The 18550-nt window shown below is 33.1% G+C and overlaps 1 protein-coding gene and 1 non-coding gene across 3 annotated transcripts in view; both read left to right on the top strand.

Annotated features, from left to right (window-relative positions):
- The window catches only part of shot (dystonin-like protein short stop), a 495344-nt gene that overhangs the window by 157646 nt on the left and 319148 nt on the right, over nucleotides 1-18550 (top strand). For both annotated transcript variants that reach the window (XM_088229644.1, XM_088229645.1), the window contains exons 4-5: nucleotides 10263-10352; nucleotides 14885-15055. In XM_088229644.1, the coding sequence (XP_088085770.1) occupies nucleotides 10263-10352; nucleotides 14885-15055 (261 nt within the window). The remainder of the gene's footprint in view (nucleotides 1-10262; nucleotides 10353-14884; nucleotides 15056-18550) is intronic.
- TRNAG-ACC (transfer RNA glycine (anticodon ACC)) lies at nucleotides 12743-12815 on the top strand. The gene has a single exon. It is a non-coding gene; the product is annotated as a tRNA-Gly (tRNA).

Here is an 18550-nt window from a genome sequence, read left to right as displayed (position 1 = left end):
GAGTGATGTCTTACAATGATCCCTTTGTATTTTCGCTTAGTAAATGTTCCTAATATTACAAAATATACCATGTTTTCAATGAGTTCCATATAAAAAAGAAATTACTAAAAATTACTATGATGAGGTTTATAAATTATTTTAATAAACCGAGACGGGTTGTGGTCCCGTGGGTGTAGTGTCGCGCCTTCCGGAGCAGGAGGTTTGTGGTTCGAATCCCGCCCCACCACAACTTTTTTTCCATTTTCTTACACTGTTGTTTACAACTAAAGGAAGATGGCCCCAAAATTCAAATATTTGGGTAAATCCCGAGAACGCAAATATTTGTTTTTTCCAATGAAAATATTCTACAGCTCGTGAACCCTGTATATAGTGTTTATCCCTAGACTTCAATATTTCCTTTCTTTAAAATGTTCTTCATCTCTGTTGTAATATGTCGATCTTAATAACTCTCCAGGGTGTGAAATCTAGTCCTTGTCAATAAAAATTTTGGCAAACCCAAAATGTTGTTGATAATATACAAAGTAATATAAAAAAATGTTATTTCCACTTCCCGTCGTTATCCTCAATGACGTATGTAAATAAAAACGCTTGTTTTGATCGATGAGTACTTTACTCGATGTTTTATTTATATTTTTATTAATGAAAGATGTTTATTCGTATTTAAGACGCCTTTTATAACTCTAATTGTGGTCCTCGTATAATCCATCACGTTTATCAAAGCGATTGATTGATCAATTACCGAAGTTTTAATTAAACGTCAAAGAGTTCATTGTATCGCATTTTTTCCAATGACGTTTTTTTGGTATGGGTACGGTTATATATAATCGTGTTCGTTTGAACTTCGTGAGAGCCATTATCGATTAAGATCCGCTTCTATAAATATCGTTTCTAATCTATTCATGCATTACAGAAATAAAATACTATGCAATGATTTCCCTGACTAGTTGAAAAATTTTATTGGAGACATATTTAAAACCAACATTAAATAGTTCATGGTGACTATACATACTTACTAGACAAGACATAACATAGCTTGACCTTATAATATGTTTATACAACCCAGTGCCTCGATTATGAACGCTATCTTCATCTGTATATATCGAGACGGTATACGTAACTTCTGTACTATCTGTATCTTACTTCGGTATTTTCTACCTATTTGTCATATTGACATCATTTGATCGAAACAACCCAATGGAATGACCGCAAACAATTAGTCCGCGTTCTTTACGTCATTAACATTTAAAATAGTTCTCACTGTTCACATTCAAAGCAATAATAAACTCCAATAAATCCCAATTTAAGCAAAAAATGCTCGCTTGAACATGGATTTTGTATGACTTTTGGAAATCACCTCGACGGTACGCTTAACGATCGTCTGTATGTATCTACCGATCGTAATCGAGGCCCCAGGTCCCGATCACAATGGGAAGTTAACAGAGTTATCTTCAAATGTGTATAAAGAAAAACCGATATTTGTTTACGAAAATGAGTATATTTGCATGAACATTTAAAGTATCTTCGTAGGTAACCTATAATTGAACATGTTTAGAAGAAAAAATTGTATGTTTATTCTGCTTTTGATACAGAAAACTTAATTTTACTTTGTAGATAAAATTGAAGATTGACCGACTTGCAACAGGGTGGTATTTTGGATCTTCTCTACCCCCTAGAGAGTGAATAATTTGAAGATTTCTATTTTTTTAATATGACGATACTTTGCTTCATATAATAGCTATACGGAAAAAAATGGCCCTTTTATTATAAAACATTAAAATACAAATTAACCAAGTAATTGGAACATAAATGGCATATAATTTTTAAAAACTTAATCTCACCAAGTCACATTTCATGGCTTTTCGGTAGAGATTTTATTAGTAGTTACATAATAAAAATGTAACCAATATCAGAACTGTGTATTTACAAATTAAACACTTTTATATGTACATTTTTTACGAACTAAACAAAAGTAAACGTATACCTATGTATAACCTTTTAATATATATGTCGCCTCTAAATCGTTCAATCAGCCACTCAATTGGGCTGCTAAGTTATACATTAAATGTTGGCATTCGGTTGAATGGCTGCGCTGTTCGTTGAATGACTTAAGATAGCTCAAGAATTAAATTAAGCAAGAATTTTTTTATTTATTTTTAAACTTAACTTAATTTATCCTAACTTAACCTAGCTTATTTAGATATTTATAAATAAAACAATTATTATTGTTGTATTAAAATGAAAGGAGCTAAGTGACGCGACGTTCAGCCTTTTCGTTAAACGCGGCTTTCAACATTTTGGGTGATTATTATTTATGTACATTTTCAACCGCCATAATCTGTTAAATAATTTAAAATTTGACATGGCTGTTTTTAGTACCCCGTAGTTTTTTCGTAGATGGCAAATGATTTAATTCAATGTTTTTAAACCGAAAACGACGCAGAAAACATATCGGTAAATTAATCTTTCCATAAATTATTTCATACATGATTGTACATGTTTAATGTATGCTTAACGTATCCACAGTTACCCTTATAATATATACTCGTATGGTAAGTGGAATCTTATAGATTTCTGTCATTTGATTTGCGTCTTACGAATCTAATAAAATATTGTTTTTTATAAGATAATACATATACATTTGAAAAAGCTGAGTGGATGGTGATCTACCTCTGTACGTTATTACGATACTCTTGTGACATAAAACTTATTATTAATACGAAATGTTAGAAAATAAATACCTCAACTCTGGTGGTATATTTATATACCACTTTGCTCTAGGTGTCCTATAAAGTGTTAATCAACGCTCCTATGTGGAACTAAACGGAATTAATATTTTAAATTTATTGCAACAGAGAGGGAATTCGGAGAAAACATTTTGAACAATTAAATATTAACTATTATCAATGATTATTTATTTTTAAATCCTAATACTGGGTAAATAAAAGTTTACACGTTTAAATCGTCAAGACTGTTCAAATATTTATACAGATGCAAATTATTTAATTAATTAGCAAAATAGTTACTTATTAAAAGATTGCTTCTGATTTGCGAGACAAATATTTTTTTATACTCACTGCAAATATTCCCAATGTTTATCAAAGTCGCTGTTCTGTAAAAGTTTTTTGGAATTCATTATTTCAACGGTGGGTCAGTTACCCAGTGACAAAATTTATAAAAGTAATAAATATATATTTTTTTTATTTTTATAAAACTAAAAGAAAAAAATGGTAACTGTGAGTTGATAATCAGTTAATATTTTCCATAAAAATGTACAAACAATCATTGAAAATGCTAAAAGGAAACCAATTAAAAAATCATTCGTATTTTTAAAAATATCGTTTGTAAATGACATATTTGAAGACCTGCTTTTGTACATGAAAACACCTTTGTTTATACTTTTTTCAAAGTTGTTGCAATTATTTAACCTTATAAGTGTCTATTTTCTATACACGCGAATTTCAACTTTTCTCATTTGTCAGAGCACCTTGTCTTGTGTATTTGTAAATAACATTATTGGTGTTTCCTCTCCTGACGACCCGAAGACCTACACCCGTCTGCACGTGTGCGAGGTTGTCAACAGTGTCCCCTGCTGCCCGCCAACCGTAAGTCTGATCGCCGTGGTCTCATTTCGTAGTAGCCGCTGCTAGTGTTGATTCGATGTTGTATCTAGGAGCGAACCAAGACCGAATTTCAAATGAAAATCAACCGTGTAGCTGGAGATATTTTGACGAAATTCAATTTTTAATATTTTGCCATCAACATCTCTTTATCCTTCAATAAGGTATTAGATTTATGATGAATTCAGAATTTTACCCATGTACCTATTATTTACAAATTAAAATAAAAGAAATCTTCGTACTCATAACCATATTGATTGTTTGAATTTGACAGGTTTTTTGATGGGCTAATAATTTGGCTTCATTAAGATCTCTCGAAGCTAATTTATCTTTAGAAATTCGTTGTGAAGGACTGGCCGTTTGGCTGAATCAAGGTTTGGTACTTGATTTGCTTCTTCTCCTTGTTTGAACATCCTGAAAAGTTTGTCATGCAGAAGTAGCAATCATTGATATGATCCTTCAGCTCCCCCCAAACCATCGGATCCGCAAACAACGTAGCTTGTGTGAACCTCGTAGCCCGCCCCTGAGAGTTCTTGTACATCGTACACAGCTCACATGCACTTGAAATTGAGTTCTTTCGCCTGTTTCTCTTAATCAGTCATATTACTCTGTGATAAACTAAATTTTAAGCCCAGTGTCCACAAAAACCACCGGAATCAGTGCGGTTTGCAAAAAAAATAGGTTGCATACGTACATTTTGCAAAAGTTGAAATCCCACGAAAAATTGACGCGTTAGAAGCAATTACTTGAAGTTTCTATAATCAACGCGAAATTTTCTGTCGGATTCAGCTATTTACGTCAAAGCTACAAAAATTGTATTAACCAGTTATTTTGGGGAACAAAAAAAAGAAGAAATATTTTATGATAAGTGCAGTAAATATAACATTACGTAAGGTTGATTTAAATATGTTTGGTCTTGGTTATGCTCATCCATTTATTGTGTTAGATATCTTTGTAGTTTGGCCGATGCTACGTTTGGCGAACCGCAAGGATATGATGTTTGCCACTTTTTATAGCTTGTCAAATGTATCGTTTTAATGCTTTGTTTGTATAAATTTAGTTCCTATATTTAGTTGTTTGAATTGCTTAGGTAATGTTCAACAATATTTCATATTTTTAAGCAAGTTGTTTTGTCTTTAGTTTCAATATTTGATCGTCACCACCCTAAACTTAAAGCTTAGGATTATTGAAACGTACATAATGATTAGTATCATTTTTAGTGGAATTTAGATTTTTGTGCACTATTTTAACAATATTATTTTCAAGAACATTAATTTTGCTTTCAAATAGTCACCTTATTTTATGCACTGTGAAATTCACTAAAATTTTCATCTCTTTGGTTGACTTCCAAACAATCATTCCAAACACTCATTCAACAGTGTGAGCATGTCCAAATGATCTAAATTTGTTGCAACAGAGAGGAAAAAAATAATTGAAAAGGGGATATGTAAGTTCAGACAAGTCCATGGGCACTTTACACACCGTGTAACATTCACCATTCTGCCCATGTTTAAAAATGCATATTACCTGAACTCTTCCATGTGTTGACTTTTGTGAAGAAAAAGAGCTGAAACCTTAATCATGCAGGTCATAAGCCCTGTAAATGTTTGAACTTCCATATTCCTTTCTCAAAAATTTTTTCTCTCTGTTACAACAAATTAAGACTCGTTTAATTCATTTGTCACCTCCAGGGTTTTATTCCTCAAAGGATACTACGAGTATGATTATTATCGTATTTTTCTTAACTGGCACTTAGTAAACTATTTCAAATGGTTTTTTTACCTACAAATTAGATGGTACTAGACCCTATTTAACATTAAAATACAGAACTATTGTTAATGTTTCGATTTGCAAAAAATTTGAAGATCCCATAATTAAAATATCACAATATTTTAACATAGTAGATTATTTTAATGTAACTGAAATTAATGGCACCATTTTTTTGGTTCATTATAACATGAAGAACGAAAAATTGCACGATGATATCAGTTGAAATTAACATAAAACCTGTTGCATTTAAGTTACGCCTCGTCTTCAGAACATCCGTTTTCTTTATCTGATGTTTTTTTTAGTCCGCAATATATTATTTCGTTTGGCTGTACTTATTTCACACAGCGTATTTGATATTTTTCAAGTGTTAATTATCCGCATGCTTCTTGTTTAATTTGGACCAGTCTTCGCTGTAGGTAATGTGAGCCGGCGGTAGAGGGGCCGGCTAATTAATCCGGTGCATATCATCCAAACGGAGAAATCTAAAATAAGTCTATTGTTTTTTGTGGGAGTTACTAGACCGTGTCTAATTCCCTCGGAGACGCGGAGAGAAGCATGTTTGTTTTCATTCTGGACTAGTCGTTTTTGCTCATTTTCATTCGTTTTCATCGGCCCGTATCGATTCTTAGATCAAGATCAAGGTCTTTCAGTAATACATATTTTTTCCGTCCTTAGTTTTTTTATCCACTTGCGCTTGTTTCTGCGTTAATTTCCCTTTTATACCACTGTAAACTGTAAATTTGGTTTGTTTCGCTATTTTTATTTACTTGTGAGTTTTATTTAATAGTTATGCACGTATGTAGTATAGTGAAAAATATTTTAGGATTACGTAAAATAATTTTATTGCCTCTTACAAAATTGGATTGAATGATTTCGTCATTCTTCGCCCTTTAATATAAAATTATTTTTCAAAAATGTCTTACTTGATTATCGTATCATCATCATTTCTCTATTCGTGTCTAGTGGTGCATTGGGAACTCAATAAGCACTCCGATTGCAGCGTATCTAAATAATTTTTATTACATATAAGGTAAGGTAAGCCCGTATAATATACTTCCACGCGTAGTAAATAGACTCCCAGACGAAATAAAGAAATGTGAAATAAATTAAATTAAATTTGTTTTAAAAATCCTTTTCTTCAATTCTAAGTTAAGTGTTTAAAAAAAAGAAAACTAAGTAGTTTAAAACACCGTTCAAAAAAATGTTTGTTTATTTTAAAAAAAAAATATTTCTGCATCAAAAAAGACTTGATTTACTTTATATATAAATTTTTACTTTTCTTTTGTTGATATATGTAAGTTTTTTTATGTATACATTATATTGTGTTACTAAAATATTTAAAGAGAGAAATCCCTGCAAAAAAAAAACTGCTTTTGCAGTTTGGCGGGAATCAAATTAATGTTCCAAAAAGTGCTTAGGTATGAAAAATTTCAATAAAAAAAATAAATACAAAAAGTTATCAGTCTTACGCTTCAGGTGCCAATCCTGGAACGTTAAAATATTGCATTGAGAGGAATCCTTAAGCCCACCAGACCTAGGGGGACTCTGCCAGCTGCGCATTGAGGAAAGTTATTTTAAATATTCCTAAGAAACACAAACTCTATGTTGATTAATGAGGGGGGAGGAGAATGCATGGACAGAGGCCTATACGTCGTCCCCACCCCTCAGGATCTCCTCAATGCTTCTGTTTTTTTAATTCGAAAAGATCTATTTACACAAACAAATTTACACAAATAAACGTAAAAAAATATACGAAAATAGTTACTTATAACATTGTACCGCAGTTAACATTGACTAACATAGCAAACATAATTGAACACACGGAAATATGCAATGAGAGAACAGCCTAAGTAAAAATACTGCTGTGTACAACCACTTTTAAAATCAATATTTAACGTCCACCCTGCCAGGAATCGAACCCGGGGCCGTAAGCGTGATAGGCGAATGCGCCAACCACTACATTACGGGACTGACTATTACCACTTGATTTCCTTTTTCAAGATTTTTACCTGAGAGTATCTATCGTGTCGAAAGCCCTCGTCTAGGGTTTCGGTTCTATTTCACAGACAGTAGCTCAATCACAAATAACTATCGACGTGCTTAAAAACATGCTAAGAATTTGAGCGATCACAATGAACAATAATGAACATGCTTAAGTTATCGCAGTCATAAGTCAACGCGTGTTTAATCTCTAAGTCAACGCTCGTGTCGTTTTGTTTATTGTTTTCCTCGTAAATAAATACAGTACTGGCGAAAAATCGGCGTTTACTATGAAAAATAATACAATATATTGCTTTTGCAAAATAGTAAGAAGTGTCTACAAAAAAGTGAAAATTAAATTACAATTACTACGGCGACTGCTTTTCTTGACATTTGGCTTGCCAACCGCCGGCTAAATGCAATAAATATCATGATAAATAATAAATAAAATAAATATAAATAGCAGTTTTGGAATATTTTCCATATTTACACCGGTGAAATTCAAATATGTGATTGCGCAGCAGGATTATACGTCGCGAAACGTAAATATTTTAACATTTAATATTAGGTGTACGATAAACAACCATGGTGATTTTTTTTATCACGTCGCTTATTAGCACGTCGATAGTTATTTGTGATTGAACTACTGTACACATTTTATTACACTCAACGTTGATCTTCGAGCTTTTTCAGCCGACGTTTTGTTGAATTCTCGCTTCTGAACAGGTTTCTTTTCTAGCGTGGCAAAATTCGGAATCATTTCAAATATAATGTGACAATCGAAGAATTTGAAATGATCACATTTCCGTGCGCATTTATTTTTAAGTGCTAGATTCGATGATGAAACTAACGTTGTTTTGAAGTTCATAAATTCGCGTGGTAGGCTGCAATTTACGTGCTGATATTACCCCCGGTGCCTGCGCGAATGATAAAAGCTTTCCCGAACAAACCGAGCCTTCTACACTTCGGAATAGCACTCGGAACACGCGAGGACTTTACTTTGATAGTAACAGAAGTTTGACGCGCCCGTTTTGCTTTATGCCACTGTTTGGTACAAGCTTACGAGAGCAAGCACGCACCGCGTGTCACGATATCGCCCAAAACCTAAGAAATTAGTTGATAGAGTACTTCATACAATTTTTATTATTTTCGTAGGAAAATCAGTGAAAGTAAAAGCCACTTCCGCTTATCCAAAAACCGTTTTAAACGCTGTGGGTTTAAAAATCCAAGAAAGATTTTTCTCAATCGGTTTGGGTATTGTGGTATATTTTTCATAACTTCCTTCCACATCCTCTCTTTCCCACTTGCTGGCTTAAAAAAACGAATAGTGTCTTTCAATATTTAGTAGTATTTTCACTTTTGTATAAAACCACCTTACCCACTTTTATTTATTTATTTATGACAAAATACAAGGTTTTTTAACTTTACATATTACATTTTATTACATATTTTATTAGTACGAAATATTCCTAATCAGCAAAAGTGCTGGTATGAGGGGATATTATATATAATAACACAATAGTTTAAATAAAAATGCAATAAAATAACATCACACATCACTCGTCACACGGGCTGTAAGAACTGTTTTATTTAGGTGTTTTTTTAAGTACGTATATGTTTTGTATATTTTTTATATCATTAGAAAGTGAATTGTAAAAATTTATTTCTGTATACAAAAAACTGTTTCTTTTTCTGTTGGTCCTAGGTTTTTCGCAAGTTGAATTATTTGATGCTCTTGTATTTATTTTACGTATGTTGTAGTTAAAATTAAATTTAGTATTTGTCCTTATTTTATTATTTTTCATCTTAAATATCTTTTTTTTTCTGTGTAGATCAATTCCTCTAGATTGAGCATTTTTGTTATTCTATATAATTCTGTAGTTCTAATATATTTATTAAAATTAAATATTACTTTAAGTGCTTTATTCATTGTTCTTTGTATTGATTCTTGCATATGTTTACTTGTACTATATGTTTACACTTAAACATCTAATATCTTAAAAAAATATATGTATATTCCGTTTGCATTATAAAAAGCTTGGACTCAAAAATTGCAGTTTACATTCGATAGCACATCTATCCGAGACTGTTATCCAAAAGACAGGTTGAGAAAATTCCAAGATTTGCAATCCTACCACCGAAAAAAGTGGCGAAGGGTGTAATTTTATTGAAATTTCAAAGAATGTCGAGTAACATGAAAAGTATGAGACTTTTACTCAACACATTTTTTTATTTTCTGAACTTACACGTAGGTATAAGCTTATCCGTTCAATACGCCACACTCTGTATATGTGAATTGTATTACTTTATAGTTTGTAGTCTGACGAACTTTCAATGTATTTTAAAAAAAGTGTCGTAAAAATAATGTATAAATTTAATTTTTTAATTTTCCGTTGCATAATCAATTGCTGTAAAATATTTAAGTATCCTACGAAATGTAAAATAACAACCATATTAGAACACAACAAGATTATTTGCACATTACGGAAAAGGTAAAAAATGTATTTTACAATACGCCCATTCGAAAGTACGTGTCCATAAATCCGTTCAAAAGTACATGTATATAGGTAAGTTTAAACCTGTGTCAGTATTTTAATTTTACAAGTTGTTAGTATGCAATTATCATTGTAAGCTCAGTGTTGGTCTTATTGTTGTTTTATATCGTCTCTCGATTACTGTTCATAAATGCTTATGCTTCGTTTGTGTTGCGTAACAGTTCTGTTGCTTAGCTGTATATTTACGAGTTATTGTCATGTTATGTTTATTAGTTTATATTATTCGTGTTATTGTTGGTTAGACTGTATTGTTAATGTTTTTATGTTCTGTACCATCATTATTGATTTCATCTGTAATTTTATAATGTTGTTTTGATTAATTTTCGTGTTTCCCTTGCAGGCAAATCGTCACGTGAACGACCTTTTTGAAGATCTTCGAGATGGGCTGAACCTAATGTCGCTGCTGGAGGTGCTATCTGGCGAACACCTCGTAAGTGTCTTGACATTTTTTTTTATTTATTTTTTTTATTATTATTAAATTATTATTCATTTTTTACTATTACAAAAATTACATATTATACTCCCAGGAGTTATTAGAAACTCATATTAGACCGTACATAAGAAAAAACATTTTTTTGACAATACATAATATCATACAAATTAATACATCCGAAATAAAAAGAAAACATTATTGTATAAGAAACACAAAACACCATCTATATAAATTACATTAATAATTATCAATATCAAAAAGATTTGAAAAAATATTTTTTCATTGCGACACTTCTGGATTTTTCATTCAGTTTTTCGTGTCTTAGCTCATCAGGCAGTTAATTTTATTCGGAATGGCCAATATTTTCCAAGGACCTACTGCCAAACTTTGTTGAGCGAAACTTAGACACACGAAGATTTCTTGAATAGCGCGTATTTTAATTATGAATATTATGACCAAATGGGTATTTCTTATTCTTATTATGAGAGGTGGGGGTCAGTGCTATGCAAGCTCCTGACGTCACTGCGACCCGTGAAGATTTATTGCGACGGGTCCCTGTGAAGAGGCTGGCTACCGTGTGGAATGCGAGAGTTTACATTTTGCTAAATCTCCCCCTCCAAGTCTAGATCCGTAAAGTATCGGGATTAGGCAGGGGGCGAGTTCTTAAACATCCTCCGGTTTAACCAGTAGTCCTACGAGGATGAGGCTCCTTTTATGATGCAAAGTATCACACTCTTGACAATACTTATATTAATATTTTCATGTTAGCATTTTTTAATTGCGTACCTAATGTCATATCAACATATTACAATAGAGATGGAGAACGTTTTTGAAAACGGAAATCTAGAATCTTCAATGTGTATTAGCTAGTTTAAGTGGCCACTTTATACACTGTGTAATATTCACTGCCCTGTCTATGTTTGAACATCCATATGATGGTGGAACTGTTATTTTCTTAGATTTTTCCATCTGTTCATTTTTGTGAATGGATAATATAAATATAATATGCCGTGTTAATTGCATGATTATGGAATCAATTTATTTAGCGATTTCTACGAAGGGCGTCGGAGTTAAGTAATGATTTTTTTTTCACCAAGCTTTTATTTCCAACAAGCCTTTATTTTCAGAAAGCCTTTATTTTCAACACGCCTTTTATTTTAAACACGTCTTTTATTTTGAACAAGGCTTTATTTTTCAACAAGGCTTTATTTTCAACAAGGCTTTATTTTCAACAAGTCCTTATTTTAAAAAAGCCTTTATTTTCAACAAGCCCTTATTACAAAGAATATAAAACTATCACTTTCAATATCAAATGCCTATAAAAGAAAGTCAATGTCGCATTTTTCGCACATCTGTCGTTATTCTACGATTACAACGATATGTTCAATTCTTCAGTTCGTTGATTTTGTGAAATTAAAGATATGGATGTTCAAACATACTCACTGTTAATTTTTGAACATAGGAAAAATGGTAAATGTTGCACAGTGTGTAAAGTGGCCGCATAAACCAGCCAATGACAAGTCATATGCCCTGTAAGTCCCTAGATATTATATTTCCTTCTCTTCAAAGTTCCCCGTCTCTGTTATAATATGTTATAAATCTTATTAACTCCCATAAAAATTTGGACAAACTACAAAAGTTGTTGATACATTTTTACTGTAGATGTTGATGTTGGAATTATTATTTTTATTCTGTCATTACATTTCGAGGATTGCATTAAGCACAGAAGAAGAAGACCCTCTTTTTCTCTCTTTTTATTCCCCCTTTTTTCAAGCATCGAATTACATTATGCTTTGATTTTTCTCAAAACTTGAATATTATGTTCACGTACCAATGTTAATTTTGCTCAATCAAAAAAATTGTCGGCCTCGCGGTGCAGTGGTCAGCGCATTTGCCTTCCATGCAAGAGGTCTCGGGTTCGATTCCCGACATGGCTGACACGAAATATTTATTTGAAAATGTGTTTTAGCACTATAAAATTTCATAGTCCCTGGACTGGCACCTGAAACGTAAGACCGATCATCTTACTTTCATGTTACAGAAATGATCAAGACACGCTGCGATTTCTATACCAATGCAGTGCCCTATGCACCATTAAGTGCGGAAATGGAATGATGACGATTGAAAATACCTGAAATGAAATACAGTCAAATAACATTTATCTGGATTAATGAGTTCCTGAAGTAATCACATAAAAAATGTCTCCAACGCGTCAAGCAAAGTTAATTGCCACAACAAGCCTTTATTTTCAGCAAGCCTTTATTTTCAACACGCCTTTTATTTTAAACACGTCTTTTATTTTGAACAAGGCTTTATTTTCAACAAAGCTTTATTTTTCAACGAGGCTTTATTTTCAACAAGTCTTTATTTTAAACAAGCCTTTATTTAGCCGCGTGGTGCAGTGGTCAGCGCATTTGCCTACCATGCAAGAGGTCTCGGGTTCGATCCCCGACATGGCTGACACGAAATATTTATTTGAAAATGTGTTTTAGCACTATAAAATTTCATAGTCCCTGGGCTGGCACCTGAAACGTAAGACCGATCATCTTACCTTCATGTTACAAAAATGATCAAGACTCGCTGCGATTTCTATACCGATGCAGTGCCCTATGCACCATTAAGTACGGAAATGGAATGATGACGATTGAAAATATCTGAAATGAAATACAGTCAAATTACATTTATCTGGATTAATGAGTGCCTGAAGTAATCACTAAAAACAATGTCTCCAACGCGTCTATCAAAGTTAATTGCTTTGACGAAGACACGCAACGGCTTCCAGCGCCCTTTTTAATTTATTTTTAAAACATCTCTTTTGTTTTTATTTTCTGATAACGATCCGGATATTTGGCAATCCGGATGACTGGAGTTCGGATAAACGGAGTTCTCTGTTTTCTTATTTGTGTGCATCATCGTAAGAAAGTTACCCTGCATTCTTTTAATTGTTAGCACATAAATATGTTTGGTAATTACGAATAATAATTATTGTTTTCTGACCGATCGCCGATTATTAGAAAAGGGTCAAAATACCCGTATGCAGAGACAAACCTTTAGGTGAGGAGAGTACATTCTATTGTCTTCACCTTCGGGTTATTCTCTGCATTTGAAATTAGAATGTACTTTCCTCACGTCAACTTTTGTTTCTGCATACGGGTAAGTATAATACTTATCCTGGGGTGTAAAAGTGAAAGTTTTAAAACTATTGAAAGGTTATTTTAATAAATATGAGGGATACTGAATACGTTAAAATTAATTATCATTTTCATTTCCTTGAAACAATTTAAGCACAAAAAATGAGTAATCATTTCATTTCATATATAAAATTTTTATTTGATACACTAACTTTGTGGTTATTCACTATAATTCAATAAATAAAACCAACTTTGTTTTTAATCACTTTTTTTTTACCGACTATTTTCAAAGCTACAGAAGCTTCTTTATCAAGGTATACTTGACTTATGAATTCTATCTTTTTTTTTTTAATGTTTACTAAATATAACATATGGCCCTAATAAATCAAGTCTTTTCGTCTTGTTAGGATGGGAAGCGTAATGTAAGAGGAAAAATAATAACCAAATAAACAATATTTCCTTTAGTCCACTCCTATCTAGTTTGAAAGATCGTATCCATCAAATATTCAACGACATTAAGACAAGATCTGGACCATTATTTTATTATTTCACAGGCTCGTGTCATCATTACCTTTCCGCATCTAATGGTGCATAGGGGACTGCAATGGTTCACCAATCGCATCGTATCTTGATCATTTTTGTTACATGAAGATAAGATAATCAGGCTTATGCTTCAGGTACGAGTCCAGGGAGCATGAAATATTTTAGTGTGAAAACACCCTTTTAAATAAATATTTCATTTTACCCATGTTGGGGATCGAACCCGAGACCTCTTGCATGGTAGGTAGACGCGCTGACCATTATACATGGAGGGAAAAAATCACGAACATCATCATCATCATCATTCCATGTCTGCTCCCTAGTTGGAGCATATGGTGTTTACGAAGATTCTCCAGGCATCTCTATCGGCTGCCAGCTCCTGTGCATCCACCCAAGTCAGGTTCGCATCTCGTAGTTCTGACATGAACTATGGGCTAGCAAACCGTACCACCTCCGCTTGACGCCAGTTGTCATCGGATTTTGCTGCGTCCGTTTTTTTATTACTTCATTCCTCAAAGAATCACACTACCGCACACCCGAGATTCTTCTGAGACACCTGTTCTCAAAACTCAGAATTTTGCTGTTTTGGGCTCTAGTGAGGTGCCACGATTCGCATCCATCGAGGAGAATAGGTGTTATGCAGGCGTTATATAGGCGGCATTTGGTTAACTGAGTATATCGAACATACAAGGTACATATAAGATAAGAATAATAGAAGCCAAAAATAATAAAAAATTCTGGATTTTTACCCAAGGGCAGCCAAAAACCGAAACTTAACAATTGAAATTATTGAATTTCACTAAATTTGTGTGATTTAAGATAAGCCATGTTATTAATATATCTTATTTGCTTTCGCAGCCGCGCGAGAAAGGGCGAATGCGCTTCCACATGCTGCAGAACGTGCAGATGACCCTCAGCTTCCTCCACTTCAAGAAGATCAAAGTGGTCAACATCAGGGCTGAGGACATCGTGGACGGGAACCCCAAACTCACCCTCGGCCTCATCTGGACCATCATCCTGCACTTCCAGGTAAGTCTTTTCCTAATTTGTACCATCAGTGTTTCAGCAAAGGCATATTCTTCGTGAATTTTAACTGTTATGACCGAAATCCCCGGCCATGTATGGTGATATCTTGCGTTAAAAACATCGAAGTTTTAAAAATATTTCAGAACGCGAGACTTGGGTATTAAGATGCGAGTCTATTTTAAACAGAACCACGTTTAACTCGGTTTTTGCTCATTGGCAAAGGTTTTAGATCAGAATTCGTCAATGAACCTGCAGGAGTTGATGTCACCCGACTGGGCGGAATAAATCCAATTGAAAACACGCAGTAAGGTGCGCAGGGATATTTTATTTACTAGCCAATAAAATAATACAAAAGTTAATTCGTGACAGTAAGGACACGGAGAAGTTAAGGTAAACCGAAGAAATGAAGAAAAGTCCTTCTTGTAGTAAGGGCTTCGTGGTTTTTGTGGTAGCCGTTCCTGTTGTTCTCTCTTTTTCCGATTGGAGGTAGTCTTCGTCTAGAGAAAAGTGCAGCGTAACATTGTCACCTTCTATTTGTCCTCTCGTCAGCAATTTGACTTCTGTACCAGATGCGCAATATTTTAGATATATCCTAATTCTATTGTTGCCTACGTATCGTTGTTTTTTTTCGGTTTTGCCCAACATACCATTTTTGACAAAATTAAGCCTTTATTTAAAAATTAAATTTTAAAAAAATGTTTTTTTTAATTATTGGGTTTTGAACGAATTTTGTCTTTAGTTGTGGTCATTATTTATGCCTATTTTGGACAAAAACAAACTAAACCGACGGTATGTTGGCAACAATGTCTCATAAACCTACAACATTTATTTAATTATATTTATTTATAATACGAACAGATATACAGGTTAAATGTTTATAGTTAGAGACTATCATTATTTTTGTTGATAAGTATTAAGGCCTGCCATTTAATTACATGTACTCACTTTATTTTAATAAAATAAAGCGACGGTTTTGATTATATAAAAAATAAAATGATAAATAATTGAAATAATGTTATTCATAAAAATTAAAATAAAAGAACTAACTAACTAACTAACTAACCATCACGCCATTTCCCCGGAGGGGTAGGCAGAGAGGATAGAACGCCACACCACTCTGTCCTGGCACACTTCCTTTGCTTCCTTCACATTCATACATCGTCTCATGCACGCACGTCGATTATTCCGACTTTTCACATGACCACTTTCAAGAATTTGTTGTACTTGATCATGCCATGTCTTTCTCGGCCTTCCTCGACTTCTACAACCAGACACATTCGCATCATAAATCTTTTTAGCCGTTCTTTCATCATTCATTCGCTCCACATGACCGAACCATCGCAAAAGACCTTTCTTAATTTTGTCGATAATGCTTAACTCAGCCTTGCATTCTGCTCTAATTTCGACATGTCGAAATAAAAGAAATAGGAACGAAACAGGGAGATAGTGGGAAGGAAAGTGATGAGGCGTGGTGGAGGATGAATGATGGAAAGTACTCGTAGGAGTGTCAAATTGCATTTGATTTGATGACGAGAAATGAAAAACAAAAAAGACAAAACGTCTATTCGCTGTTACTTTGAATCGAGCTTGTTAGTTCGCCTCTGTACCTATTATATGGAGTGTTAAATATATCCAAGACTTTTAAAATTTTATTGAAATATTTTACATAAACGAGGGATGGTAGAATGTTTTCCATGATTAGTTTTAATGTTAAGAATATATCAAATATCAGACAGACTCGTTGGTCTGGAGGGGACACAGTACTTTTACTATGTATTATGTCTATTTTTTTATTCTATCATAAAAGACAACATATCTATTCTCTCTTATTCTGAATCAAGCTTGTTAGTTATCGTCTGTACCTATAATTATACGTGGAATGTTAATGAAATCTTATCTGAACAACATCCGCCTGGAAGACCATCCAAGAGATGGAGGAACAGTTGGACCTCATCATACCAGGCGAACGACCAGTTTTCTGTAACATAAATCTTAGGATCTTTTAAAAGACGACGAAGAAGTGTTAATTATATCTAGGCCATTAAAAGTCTTGTTAAATATTTCTCACATAGTATACGAAGGATGGTATTATGTTTCCGATGATTAGTTTTAATGTTAAGAATATAGAAAAGATCAGAGAGTCCTGCTGGTCTGGAAGGGACACAGTTTTACACAGCATTGTTAGTATATACTGATTCATTATGGACACAACGCTCACTCTTTACATTTCTAAGATCTTTCAAATGACACTGGTTCTAGGAAAATGAAGTTTGGCGTAAGTAACCAAATGGTCTGGAACAGTTGCGATCTCTTCCAGAAGGGCTTGCCACGGCAAAAGTATCATCTTTCGACTTTCAAGTCGTGTGTGGATTTATTTTATTTTATTAACATAAACGGCAAATCTACCTTTTATAAACATTTATAATACTAACACATTTGGCTTTATATTTTCTTTTTTAAAAAAACATAAATTTCCTATACCCAATATTTATAAAAAAAAATTAAACCTAAAAATTATACAAGATTTATATTTTTAAAATTAACCTAAAAATTATACAGCATATTCAGTAGAAAGTTTAAATAATAAAACATTCTACAGTAATACAACAAGAAAATCATAAGTACTGTTTCATACAGCTGGGCAAAGTGAACAAAAAACTGTATATATTATGAAATGCACGAATAAATAAATATAATTACCATTCACCATCTTTGAAAAAGTTCAAAAGGTTTGTTCTATGGGAACAATACCCTACACTAAATATATCAGATACGTGGGAATAACTATTGCCGAGTTCATGAAGTCTATTTACTACGGCATTACAAGTATACACTGTCCGTGAATTGTTGCTACAAAACGGTGGCACCTGTCTAGTCATTCTTCCAGGCACCCTGAAGTTGATGAGAGATAATAGTTCAGGGCAATCCCATATTGAATTTTGAATAAATTTAAAAGGTCTATAATTTTTCTTCTATCGTTAAGTTTTAACAAATTTAATGTTTTAGTAAAAAATCGTAATTAAAAAATTCATGACTAATTCTAAGTTTCAAATTTATAAACCGTAAGAATTTTTTTTGGGCTCTTTCAAGAGAATTTTGGTGACAGTTGTAGCAAGGAGTAAGGAGTCCATATTGTAGAGTTATACTCTGACTGTCTGAATTCTCGCTTTGTGTCACAGAAAGATCAAGGTGGGAAGGTATTTGTCCTCGGGACGTTAAATTCCAAGTTCTAGTGCAGTGTAGATCTAATCGATGTCCAAGAATATTTTAATACTCTTGTCACTGCATCGGTATAGGATACGCCATAAAGCTACGTTTGTTGAAGCAGCTGTTTCTTTTATTTTATTTATTTGGATAACCAACAGCTATAATTATATTTTATATATATTACAAAACAAATAACAAATAAGCCAATTACAGGTTTTCACAAGTAGCATCACAGTGAGTTAAAAAAGATTCTCGAACACAGAATGAATAGTAATTAAATGTAAATTCAAA

This window comes from Micrasema longulum, unplaced genomic scaffold (genome assembly GCF_059751315.1).
Source record: "Micrasema longulum isolate JH-2025_06_02 unplaced genomic scaffold, ASM5975131v1 h1tg000691l, whole genome shotgun sequence".
Taxonomy (NCBI): Eukaryota; Metazoa; Arthropoda; class Insecta; order Trichoptera; family Brachycentridae; genus Micrasema; species Micrasema longulum.
This window is presented reverse-complemented; position numbering and strand designations above follow the sequence as displayed.